Source organism: Sciurus carolinensis, unplaced genomic scaffold (assembly GCF_902686445.1).
Source record: "Sciurus carolinensis unplaced genomic scaffold, mSciCar1.2, whole genome shotgun sequence".
Classification (NCBI taxonomy): Eukaryota; Metazoa; Chordata; class Mammalia; order Rodentia; family Sciuridae; genus Sciurus; species Sciurus carolinensis.
The window spans coordinates 27,817-41,780 of NW_025920289.1; the positions used below are offsets into that span (position 1 = coordinate 27,817).

A 13,964-nucleotide genomic window follows, 5' to 3' on the forward strand; every position below is an offset into this window, starting at 1 on the left:
TCAGCTTAAAGAGAAAGAAACTGTTTCAGTTTAAAATGAATGAATGGCAAGATTATCCAATCACACTAAGTTCATATACTCACCCACAGGCAGCTCACAGTAAAAAAAGATCTATCCTCTCCTCTTTTACTCTTCAGAAAAAAACCTAAAATTCTGGACTAAGCAGAAGAAATGTAAGTGAATAAACACTTGAGATGAAATGTAAGTGAATAAACACTTAATTTGCCTAAGTGAAAATTCACATGTGGATCACCTCTACTAATCACCCTTAAATGAATTCACTTTCCAAGACTGAGATAAACCGAAGTGACAGCTCAATGGAAATCTTGCCTGATGACATTCTGAAGAAGAAAGAAAACCATATATTTCCTAAGGTTCTGCTGGAACTTGAGAGTGAGTTCTAACAGCTTTCATACCCTCCCTGCATCCTCAGTGTCCCCAACCTCCCATTCTGTTCCTGCTCTTACATCAGACCTAGCAGGAAATCCTACTTTCAGGAGGGTAAATACTCAAGGACAGCGTGGAGACAACAGATTCATATTCAAATTGGCCCCTTATACATAGTGTTTTTCTAAAATGCATTCCAGGGCACTAGGTTTGTCAGTCTACCACCTCTCCAGACTAGGGAGAATACCTACACCACTGGGAGCAGAAATGACAGTGATAGGATTTTGCCCTAACATACTGTATATATCTCTTGACACTGGTCAGGATCCACTAGGAACAGTGGGCAGTGCCAAGACACAACAAACATCATTAGGAGAAGATGGAACAAAAACATCCAGAGACCAATGTTCCTGTAAGATCCCTAGTAGGCATGTTGTAAAAAGAAAATTACTACTACTATTCATGGTTACTCTCTCATCATTATATATATTAATAAAGTGAACCAAATATAATAATTGTCTAAATTGTTCTCTATGAAAATCTTTAAAAGTGGAGTACATCTAGTCTCCACAGGGCTTATGAAGTCCCAAACTATTGCTAAGATGAGGACAAAAGGCCAAGTGTGGAGAACTGGATCACCACACAGCAGTAATGAAGTGAAACTTCCTAATCTGCCAAAGCAATATCATAGAAAGTCAGATAAAGCATGAAGTTTAAATAAGAGTCAGAGTCTCATAATACCCCAAATGTCCATTTTCAGTTGAAAATCATTTGTCATACCAACAAATAGGAAGATCTCAACTTTAATTGAAAATGTCTTTTCAATAGATACCAATATCACAATGATAGAGTGATTAGAATTATATGCAAGAATTCAAAGCAGCCATCATAAAAATGCCCTAATGAATTACAAACATACTGAAACAATTTTTTTTAAACAGAAAGTCTTAGTAAACAAATAGTTTTAGTCAAGCAGTAGAAGAAATAAAGAAGAATCAATTAAAAATTTTGGAACTGAAAAATATAATAAATGAAAATTTTAAAACTCAATTGCTAAGTTCAATAATAGAATGGAGGAAATGGAGAAATAAGTGAACTAAAAGATACAACAATGGAAACCACCCCATCTCAGCAAAAGAAAGAGAAGACGCAAACAAAAAGTAAATAGAGTCTTATGGATCTTTGGGACAAAATGTCTGCCATTAATGTGGGCCTGGAGTCTGGAAGAGAGGAGAAAGAGGGCAGAGGTGTTCCCAAATTTTGCATATGACATAACTGACCCATTCTAGGAGATAGATGAATCCCAAATAGGACAAAACCGAAGTATCCTAACCAAGACAAAATGCAGTCAAACTTTTGGTAATCAAAGACAAAAATATTTTAATTCTGCAAAAGGGAAACAACACATTACCTAAGTGGAAAAGAAATTCAAATGATGATTGATTTCTCATCAAAAAGCATGGAATTCAGAAAGAAATGTCACAATATTTTTCAATTGCTGAAGAAAGAGCTGTCAATACATAGAATTCTGTGTCCAGAACCATATATTAAGTGAAAATATTCTCCAGGAATTAAGTATAAATTAAATTAATTAAAATATAAATTAAGACATTCTCAGATAAAGGAAAATTAAGAATTTGTCACTAGCATGACTTTCCAAAAAGAATGGCCAAAGGAAGTTCTCTAAAAAAAAATAAATAGTATCTAAAGAAAAATCACTAAACTTGCTATATAAAGTGATACACTCAAAAATCCTATAGATAAATCAAAATGGAAATCTAGAAACAAAAGAAAACAGAGAAATTAAAAACAGAAAAATAGTAAAGAGGAAAAAAATGGCAGGCTAAGCCCTAAAGCACCAAAAATTACATAATTATACTGAAGGTGAATGTCTAGCTACACCTATTACAAAGACTGATCGAATAAACTAAAAATCCGTGTGTTGAAACACAATGTACATAAAAATACAAGGAATCTGATAGTAAGAGTATGAAAAAATATGGAAAGAAAAATGGGTGTGGTTATAAAAGGGAAACATTGAAGATTAATAGTAATGGAAATGTTCAGTATCTGGACTCATATTAATGTGATATGGTACTGTATTTTTGCAAGATGTTACTATTTGAGGAAACTAGAGAAAGGGAACATGGGATCACTCTACAATTGCATGTGAATCTACAAATACAAATTTCATCTCAAATTTTTAATGAAAAATTGTAATGATAATTAGATAATACACCGTAACATGTTTTACTGTATTTCCTCCTACTCTTTCTTTTACACTGAAATAAAAGTGAATTTATTCTCTACAGCCCATCATCTGTAGAGTTATATTTATTGAATGTTGAACAAACCTTGCACCCCTGGGATAAAACCCACTTGATCGTGGTGCACTATCTTTTTAATATGTAATACTTGGGATCAATCTAACTAAGGAGGTGAAAGACCACTACAAATAGAACTACAGAACACTAAAGAAAGAAATTAAAGAAAACCTTAGAAGATGGAAAGATCTCCCGTGTTCTTGGATAGGCAGAATAAATATTGTCAAAATGGTCATTCTACCAAAAGTTCTATACAAATTCAATGCAATTCAAATTAAAATTCCAATGACATACTTCAAGAAACAGAGCACACAATCATGAAATTCACTTGGAAAAATAAGAGACCCAGAATAGCTAAAGCAATCCTTAGCAGGAAGAGTGAAGCAGGGGGTGTCACAATACCAGAACTTCAACTATACTACAAAGCAATAGTAACAAAAACAGCATTGTATTGGCACCAAAATAGACAGGTAGATCAATGGTACAGAATAGAGAACACAAAGACAAACCCAAATAAATACAGTTTTCTCATAATAGGTGCCAAAAACATATAATGGGGAAAAGACAGCCTGTTCAACAGATGGTGCTGGGAAAACTGGAAATCCATATGCAGCAAAATGAAACTAAATCTCTATCTCTCACTCTGCACAAAACTCAACTCAAAATGGATCAAGGACCGTGGACTCAGACCAGAGACCCTGCACTTTATAGAAGAAAAAGTTGGCCCAAATCTTCATCATGTCGGCTTAGGATCAGACTTCCTTAACATGACTCCCAAAGCAAAAGAAATAAAATCAGGAATTAATAATTGAGATAGATTCAAACTAAAAAGCTTTTTCTCAGCAAAGGACACTATGAGCAATGTGAAGAGAGAGCCTAAAGAGTGGGAGAAAATCTTTGGCACTCACACTTCAGATAGAGCACTAATCTCCAGAATCTATAAAGAAATCAAAAACTTTACACCAAGAATACAAATAACCCAATCAACAAATGGGCTAAGGAAAGGAACAGACACTTCACAGAAGAAGATGTACAAGCAATCAACAGATATATGAAAAAATGTTCAACATCTCTAGAAATACGAGAAATGCAAATCAAAACTACCCTAAAATTCCATCTCACCCCAATTAGAATGGCGATTATCAAGAATACAAGCAACAACAGGTGTTGGCAAGAATGCAGGGAAAAAGGTACACTTGTATGTTGCTGGTGGGGTTGCAAATTAGTGCAGCCACTCTGGAAAGCAGTATGGAGATTCCTGAAAACTTAGAATGGAACCACCATTTAACCCAGCTATCTCACTCCTTGGCCTATACCAGCATACTACAGCATAATCAGCATACTACAGTGATGCAGCCACTTCAGTGTTCATAGCTGCTCAATTCACAACAGCCAGATTGTGGAACCAACCTAGATGTCCTTCAGTTTATGAATGAATAAAGAAACTGTGGTATATATACACAATGGAATTAGTCAGTCATAAAGAAGAATAAAATTATGGCATTTGCAGGCAAATGGATGAAGTTGGAGAATATCATTCTAAGTGAGATAAACCAATCTCAAAAAACCAAAGGACGAATGATCTCACTGATAAACGGATAATGATACATAATGGGGGGTGGGAGGGAGGCAAGAATGGAGGAAGGATGGACTATATAGAGGAAAAAGAGGGGTGGGAGGGGTGGGGGAAGGAAAAATAACAGAATGATACAAACATCGTTACCCTATGTAAACGTATGATTACACAAATGGTATGCCTCTACTTCATGTACAGCCAGAGAAACAAGTTGTACCCCATTTGTGTACAATAAAAAAGGAAGTAAAGATGAAAAATAAACATAAAAAAAAGAAATTCAAAAAACTGTCCCAATGGATATTCTTCATAGCACTAAAAAAAATCCTAAAATTGCAGATGAAGAACAAATGACCCAAAATAATCAAAGAAATCCTGACCAAAGAGAATAAAGTGTTCATCACAATGCCTGATTTCAAATTATACTACAGAGCAATAATAAAAAAACAGAATGGTTCTGGCATAGAAAGAGACATGTAGACCACAGAAAACCACACTAAACTATGGTCATCTGATTTTTGACAAACGTGTAAAAAAAGATACATTGGAGAAAAAAACACTCTGGGAGAATTAGATATCTATTTATGGAAGAATGAAATGAAACTCCTACTTCTTGACCTCTATAAAAGTCAACTCAAAAAGGACTAAAATTTTAGGCATAAGACCAGAAACTTTGCAAGTGTTAGAATATATACAGGAAATACATCCACATATAGACATAGAAAATGACTTCCTGAATAGGATTCTGATAGATCAAGAAATGATAACAAGAATCAATACATGGACTATTTTAAGTTAAAAAGCTTCTGTATAGCAAAGGAAATCATTAACAGTATGAAGAACCTTCAGAATGGGATACAATCTTCACCAGATACTCTTCCAACAGAAGATTGACATCCAGGATATATACAGAACTATAAAACCCCAACACCAATAAAACAAGTACCCCATTTAATAAATGGCAAATGAATACCATGTTAGTTATCAAAAGAAAAAATACAAATGATTAAGAATTATATGAAAAAATTTTTCCACATCTTTGAGCCATTAGGGAAATACAAATCAAAAGTACACTGAGATTTTCATCTCACTCCAGTCAGAATGGTAATCATGACAAATATAATAATAAATGGTGACGAGGAGGTAAGGAAAAAAGAGTACTTACACACTATTGGTTGGAATGTAAATGAGTGTGCTGTTATGGAAGTCAGTATGGAGTCTCCTCAAAACAGCAAAAATGGAACTATCATATTATAGAGCTATATCACTCTTTGGTATTTATCCAAGAGAATTAAAGACAGCATACTTTAGAGGTAAGTCCATACACACTTATTGCAGCACAATTCACAATAACTAAGTTATAGGACCAGTCTCAGCATCCATCAACAAGTGAATTGATAAAGACAATACATATACATATTTATTTATTTATTGCCATAAAGCTTTTTTAGTCATAAAGAAGAATAAAATTATGTCACCCACAGGAAAATGGATGAAACTGGAGAGCATCATATTAAGCAAAATAAATCAGAGTCAGAAACACACATACCAGTTTTCTCTTATGTGGAAGTTAGTGGAAAAAGAAGGAGAGAATTAAAAAGACACCATGAAAGTAGAAAGGAGACCAGTAGGGTGGAAGAGAAGCATGAGGAGGAGGGAGGAGGAGAGGGTTTGTGGAGCCTTGGGGAGCGACATTGATCAAATTATTTGTCACCTGTGGGTGACATAATTTCATTCTTCTTTATAACTAAAAAAGCTTTATGACTATATATATATATATATATATAAATATATATATATATATATAGTCTTTATCAATTCACTTGTTGATGGATGCTGAGACTGGTTCTATAACTTAGCTATTGTGAATTGTGCTGCAATAAGTGTGTATGGACGTACCTCTAAAGTATGCTGTCTTTAATTCTCTTGGATAAATAACAATTCTCTGGATATATACCAAGATGCCACAGTGAAATTCAGCATTCTGCACAATTACTATGCATTAATTAAAAAAGAAAGGATCTGGGAAATGTGGGAGAGAAGGCCTGAAAGAACATGCTAACTCTTAAGGTGATACAATTCAAGTACCTCAGAAGTGCTTACAAACTCTCAGTTATGGGACAGAATGAGATCTGGGCCCTGACAAGCACCAGTTCAGGTGATTGTCATATTATGGCAGAAATAGGTGGAAGGGGCTTAAATCCCCAGAGCCTGACACACTCACATGGGATCTGAAGTGCAGCAGCAGCATGAGCCAATGACTCAGTAAGGAAGAGCTGCATCAGTCAGTGTTCAGGCTGGAAAACAGATACCATGTCACCTATTTTAACAGAGAGAATTTATATGTTAAATTAGAAAAATTTAACCAACAAATTTTACATACAAATGTTTGGCATAAACATTTGGGTTGTCTATTAGGACATGAGGGAACCACGAAAGTGATGCAATGACAGTAATTGTGGAAGGCCACTCTATCTCCTAGGACTGAAGGGGCAAAGATGACAGCGTGATGTCACTGACAATAGAAGCCTAGAGAAGGGTCTCTCATGAGCTGGGTCAGAGACCTCTGCAGTGGGTGTGCTTGCTGGGTGATCTTGATCCACATGTGGCATGAAGAGACTCTGCAGAGCTGGGACTCCACTTCTGAGGAATGAGTGCTTCTCAGAGGGTGGTTCAACTATAGACTTGGAGGAGAGGCCCCACTGACCTGGAATTCAGGTCTCTGAGTAGTAACATTGGTGACCACATGTTGGTATATCTGAGAGGCCCAATGAGGCTTTTCCTGCAAATGTGAAAACTGCAACCAAGAGCTATCGGTAGATCCAACCACTGCCGCAAATTTAAAGATCCATCTTCAGGGTGATGCTGACAGAAGCAGGAAGCAAGGGGAAAAGAGTGAGTTCCTGCCCCCTCCTTCAGAGTTCCAGTCTCCTTCAAGAGACTAACAGCAATACATCTGAAAAGAAGAAATATGGTTTGCAGAATCCCAGGCTCAGAGGTGAGTTTGGAGAGAGAAATGGTTTATAATGAGCACAGTTGCCACACAAGGAAACCAAGACTCTCAAACCTGAACTAGCTCAGGTAGCAACCCAGCACAGGGGGAAGCAGGGAAATGTGGTATTCCACTGACAGGCAGATCCACATAAAATTCTGGTGAGCAGCTGAGTTAGTATCAAGAACAGGTAAGTGGAAGGTGGACTACGATTTGAGCTCTGAGTTTTTCCACTGTCCAATAGAATGAATATAGGTGAAAGTTCCATTTTGTAAAACGAACTTTCATAGTACTACCTAATCACATCTGTTGAATTCAGAAAAAAGAAGCATTCTTGTATGTCTCATTCTTCTGATTCATCTCTCATAGTCCGAGTAAGCCTTTAAGGGGGGAAAGACAGAATATGAGAACACACACCTCAGTACCAAAAAGTTCAGACTCTGACACATAGTGAATCCTAGTCTGCCTAAGGCATGAGTCTTGCTCATTCCAAAATAAGAAAAAGACCTAGTCACACTTTTTTTTAGGAGTGCTGATATTTTATTTTTTCAAATAGTAACAATTACAATGTCATAATATACTGATCTGACTTGTAAAGAAGTTCATTCTAAAAACAAAATTTTCAAAGACTTCAAACGAGGTTTCATTTGTTGTTGTTTGTTTTTTTGTGGTGCTGGAGATCCAATTCACAGTTTTACACATGTGTTATATATATACAATGGAATATTACTCAATCTTCAAAAGACTCAAATTATGGCCTTTGCTGATAAATGGATGGAAGAGGAGACTTATCGAACTAAGTGAAATAAGCCAGTTCCAAAAAACCAAAGACTGAATGTTCTCTGATATGTGGACACTAACGCACAATGAGGTGGGAGGGGTGGGAAGAATGGAAGCTCGTTGGATTTGACAAGGAGACTGAATGGAAGGGCAGGGAGATGGGAATAAGAAAGACAGTACAATGAATTGGACATAACTTTCTTATGTTCATTTACAAATACATGCCCAGTGAAACTCTGCAGCAGGTACAACCACGAGAAGGGGAGATTATACTCCATGTACACATATGTCAAAATATACTGTACTGTCATATATATATATATAAATAACAACAAAAAAAGGAAAGGGTTGGGGGATGTAGCTCAGTGGTAGGGTGCTTTCCTAGTCACACTTTGATTCTTGAATATGACATGGAGCCAGCATAAGGACATTTTCTCATTGCATGCTTAGAGAGGGGTAGCTGGGTACACTGCAGACCCATATCCTGTCTGCATCAGCCAACCCATCACTATGTGGTTGCTGGCTCTGGCAAACCAATCTTGTTTCCACCACTTAGAGGCGTTCACTGACGTGAGGAAGACCAAAAGAAGAGTGGGGGTTGGGGATTCTTTCCAAGAAAGGATGTGCTTTCCTTGACTCATATGTGTTATCAAAGGCAAAAAGTATAGATACGGGTGGAAAGGACGTTCTATCGCCTCTTTTACGTGTCTTTTAAAGACTCGATAATATAATGTCACCAGTTAGCTGGTGACAGGAGGTGCTGCGTGTGGAATGCATGTAGGTCATGAGTTTGTCTGCGTTGTCACAGGAGAAGTTTAAAGAGGTAACATTATAGGAAAGCAAGAGCTCGTTTCTGTCTCAGTTAAAAGAAGTTTGTGGGAGGAGGGGGCAGCAATCAGAGCCAGTTCCTAGAAAAAAAGCTGTAAAAAGAACAAAGTCTTAGTTGTTAGTCTTTTGGAGGAAAAGGACACACGTGTTGCTAGGAAGCAGACACTAAGCAAAACAGTAACTCAGCAGCTAGGGATGCTCTGCCTGCAGCAAGAAGGCTTAGAGAGAGTTGCCTGCTGCTCATGTAGGACTTGAAAGAAGATGAGCAGAGTAGAGAAGGGTCATCTAAAGACTAAAATGAACCTTTCTGAAGAAGAGGGAAAAAAACTGTCGGGCCTGGAAGAAGGTGGGCTTTGGGGAGCCAGGAGAGCATTGAGGATGAAAGGGTGACGACCCGTCTCTGTAGGGAACATGCCCATTTGGACTTTCCTGAGTGGAGATGGTGTCATTCATCTGCCCAATGACATAGATCTACTTTTGGCATCAGCAGTTACTGGAACGCTTTCTCATGTACACATTGCAGCTGCTTCTCCTCACTGGATCATGTTTGGAGAGCCAAGTGTACAGCTGTCCACAGCCCCTATCTGTGTGGTCCCACACACCTTGCCTGTTACCTTCCCAGCCAGTCACTGCAGGCACTCTGAGCCAGAGGGGACAGAGGCTGTGGCAGTGAGGCTGCCTTAGCCACTCCGCCTTCAGTGATCACAACAACAGTAAAGTCTTTATAGCACTTTTTATCATTTTCTTCATTTATCTCATTAAGTTTTGGCAGCATCTGTAGGTTGTTCTTTGTCATAAAACTTAGAAGGAAATTAGGGCTCAAATGGACTGAGAGCTTCTGAAAGAGTCTGGATTTGAACTCAGATCTTCCTCCTTCCAGATCAGGACTCTTTCACACTCATACTTCCTCTCTGAGCATCTGCAGCACCATTTTTCCATGAGTGAAATGCAATACTCTTTATGTCTTTTCTTTGCATACTAAGTATTGTGGGATCTGATATCTGTTTAACTGTGTGACCAGCTTTCTAAGAATACAGATCAGATCTCATATTTCTGTTTTGTCATATTTCTATTTGTTTCTCTTAAACTCTCAGTACACTTCCAAGTACTTCTTACATTTTAAAAAATTGTGCAATGTAGAAAATGCAAAATTTATAAGAAATGAAGTTGAACAACACTACAAATACTCCTTGGGGCATGTTGAAAAACATTAGTAACATATTAGTAATGGAATCCTTGCTAACAGTTTTCAAAGTCATGGTTAGTGGAAAGACTTTAAGACCCCTAAAGACTTCAACATGTAAATGGGGGCTCAGAATTCTATCAGGAGAGATTAGCCCTTGTCCAAAACAATGTACATGCCAAAGCCACAGTCAGTCACAATTCATCAAATTAGTGAATTTCATACACAAAATTAATGTGCTTCTGATAAACAATAATGATAATACTGGTTCAAAAATGAAAGACAACATGTCCATTCGAAATCAAATACCCAACAGTTCTCTCAGCTTCTGCCTAAAACAGTCAACAGTGTTTTTTTTTCAGTAAGAGAGACACAGCTTAACATTCCCACCTTGCTTCTCTTATCATGATTAAGACAATAGATTTTTCAGGACAGTTTTTTTAATAGCACAGGGCACAGAGAATTTGTCCACTCAGTTTATTCAGAAGCAATTTGAGGAAAACAATGTTTCAATGTTCCTATTACTGTTGAATCATATCAGTTGTCTCAACTCCAGGCCATTGAAGTAGACATATATATCCTTAAGGTCCGAGAACAAAGTCAAGGGTTGAGAAATCTTGGGGCAATTTTTTCTAGGTGCATAAACCACACATCAGTTGTTACACTTGGAATGTATACGTTCAAGGCAAAGTTCTGATTTTTTTTTTTTTTTTCTATGCTGGGCATTGAACCCAGGGCATTGGGCTTATAAGGCAAGCACTCTACCAACTGAACTATATCCCCAGCCACCTGTTCTTAAAAACCTGTTTTACCTTCAGTCTCAGTAAGAAGAAAAGGGAAAAGAGAAGCAACAGTTCACATTACAGTCAAAAACAAATTGTCTTTATGAAGTTGAAGGGTCTCCAGGGGAAGCAGTTGAGGTAAGATAGTAGAAAATTTCTAGAGATCAGTGGTCACCCTAAAGCAATTCTTCAGTCTGACAGTTCTCCAAATGCTCTGGATTCCACTCATCCTGCCTAACTCTGATTAGGTACATGCACCTAAATTCTAGGTGTGATTTAACAATTTACACTTTGAGCATAGAACATCTGAAAGAAAATAAAAGATTTTTATACTCTGTAAGTCTAAAACACTAGAAGAATTTTTCTTCTCCTAGGAAGCTTTGTGTCCCTGTAAATTAAGCACCTTGGAGTCAGACGATGAGAGCCCTCAAAGTTTGTGGGTTCAAACCCAGCCACAGTCTTCCATCAGACATTCTAAGGACAACAGAATCCTGAACCTGTTCATGCAGATATTGTACTGGGATGGAAGAGATAGGCTTACTTACATGCATTCCAGAAACTTGCTCCTCAGACCACCCACAGGAAGGTCAATTCCCACTAAAACTATAGTCTCTAAAAAGAAGAGCTGCTGAAAACACAAATTAACTGCTGAAGAAGGGGAAGAACTTGGCAAGAGCTGCTTTGACCTCCTTGTTTCTCAAAGTATAGATGAGGGGGTTGAGGGTAGGACTCAACATAGTGTATAGCACACCAGCCACCTTGCTCTTCTCTGCACTGTAGCTGGAGACAGGGCTTATGTAGGCATAGAAGACAGCGGTGTAATACATGCACACCACAATGAGATGGGAGGAGCAGGTGGAGAAGGCTTTCTGTTTCCCCTCTGAAGTCCTCATCTTCAGGATGCTAGAAATGATGAACCCATAGGACACGAGGGTCATGAGGAAGTTTAGTATGCCATAAAAGGCATCAGCCAGGACAATCATGACACTGTTCACATAGGTGGAGCTGCAGGAGAGAAGCAGCAGAGGAGGAACCTCACAGAAGAAATGGGTAATGACATTAGGGCCACAGAAATTCAAACGCAGCATCAGTCCTGTGTGGATGGCTGTGTTGGAGGCACAGAGCACCCACACTCCGGTGGCCAGCATGCTGCAGAATGCCTTGCTCATCATGGTGCTGTAATGCAGTGGGTGGCAGATGGCTGCATACCGGTCATAGGCCATGACAGTGAGGAGCAGCAGCTCTGAGGATGCAGACCATGTGAGGAAATAGAGCTGTGCCATGCAGCCCCCATAGGATATGAAGCTCTTCTCTGACACCAGACCCTCCAGTGCCTTGGGCATGATGGAGGAGGTACAGATAATGTCCATAGTAGCCAAGTTGAACAGGAAAAAATACATGGGGGTATGGAGCCCAGGGTTGAAGGAGATGGCCAAGATGATGAGGACGTTCCCTGTGAGGGCCACTGAGTAGAGGGAGAGAAAACAACTGAATAAGAGCATGTGGTGTTCTGGGTGTTCTGAGAAGCCCTGCAGGATAAACTCTGTTACCATTGTCTGGTTACTCATGGTCCCTGGGTGGAGAGAGTTTCTGGGACTATCAGGAGAATCTTCACCCACAGTTTCATGTGATTTCAGGACTAAAGAGAGAGAAATGACAGATATCTTCAATACCACTACTATCATGTTTCAATGAAACCTAACAACATGGCATGTATAATATGCATAGATACTAGGATGTATTATGATAAACATATCAATATCACATAGGCAAAGGGCATGAGCATCCAGTTTATAAAAAGTTCAGATGAGGCCAATTTAACCTGCATCATATATTGATACCATATAATGCAGGGCAGTTATAAGAAAAGGTACTTTGGAAGTGTTTTATTGATACGTTTATAAGCAGTGAGTCAGACATGGTAACTCTTGCCTGTAATCCCAGTAATTCCGGAGGGTGAGGTAGGAGGATTGAGAGTTCAAAGCTAGTCTTAGCAATGTAGCGAGATACTAAGTAACTCAGTGAGACCCTGTCTCTAAATACAATTTTATAAATGGGTGGGGAAGTGGCTCAATGGTGAGCCCCTGTGGATTCACTCCCCAATATATAGTTTAAAAAAAAAAAAAAAAACAGAAAAAACAAAAACCAGTGGAAAAACAGCACAATGGAATTTCATTTGTCTCTATATTAAAATATATATATCACATTTCCTTTTTGCAAGAATGCTATTAAAGTGATTATTGTAAACACACACACACACGCACACACACACATAAATCTAGAGAGTGATAGTCCAGAGTTTGAGCCATAGAATGGACTACGATTGGCTTTCCTTGATTTTGTTAGTTGGTATTTTCCTATTTTCTTATGAATGAGCTTTGTAAAACGCAGGTGTTTCATTTAAGTCTTCCATCAGTTCTCTTGAGACTCCTCACATCCTCTCAGAATTATACACTGACTTGCCTCCAGTCCTTGGGACTGCTTGGTCAAGGACCCACCTATCTCACACAGGTTGATGGACGCGCCCCATCTGTCTCTGGACAGCCTTCATGGACCCCAGCCCCGTGCCTAGCCTTTAAACATGTTCGTTAAAATAATGCTGAAGAACCATCCAGTGTGAATGAAAGCAGCATGATTTCTATTCTTAAGACAGCGCACACTAAGAGTTAAGATAAAATTAGCATGGTATCTCGTCTGCTTTCTCCTTTTCAACTCCACTCACCAAAACAGTTAAGATTATTTTCATTTTAAATTCAGAATTCCAATTTTGTTCCAACTTCAAGAAATGCTTTCAATACTAAAATATTAGGAGGCTTATAGTAATATCAGCCTATGATTTGGGTTACATCTTTTCTTAATGAGGTGAAAACTATTCTTTTAATAGAAAAACATAAACTTATTATGACCTAGAACAAATAATGAAAACACCAAAGTTCCATTCGTGTGTCTTCCCAGGAGCAATGTATCAGGACAGTTCAAGCATTTTGGTGAGTAAAAATAAACACAATGTGCTTTAGATGATTTCATTTTTGTTTGGCAAAACAAACACAAACAATCCTGAATACTTACTCATACCCAGTTTGACTTAGGGACGTAGAGAAAGAACTAACTTTAT

General features: G+C 38.1%; 1 protein-coding gene across 1 annotated transcript; it reads right to left on the reverse strand.

Annotated features, from left to right (window-relative positions):
* Positions 1-11,490: 11,490 nt before the first annotated feature.
* On the reverse strand, positions 11,491-12,476 carry LOC124975510 (olfactory receptor 13A1-like). Its single transcript, XM_047538195.1, is given in 2 exon segments — positions 11,491-12,431; positions 12,434-12,476. Coding segments are annotated over 2 exon segments (984 nt in total).
* Positions 12,477-13,964: the final 1,488 nt, after the last annotated feature.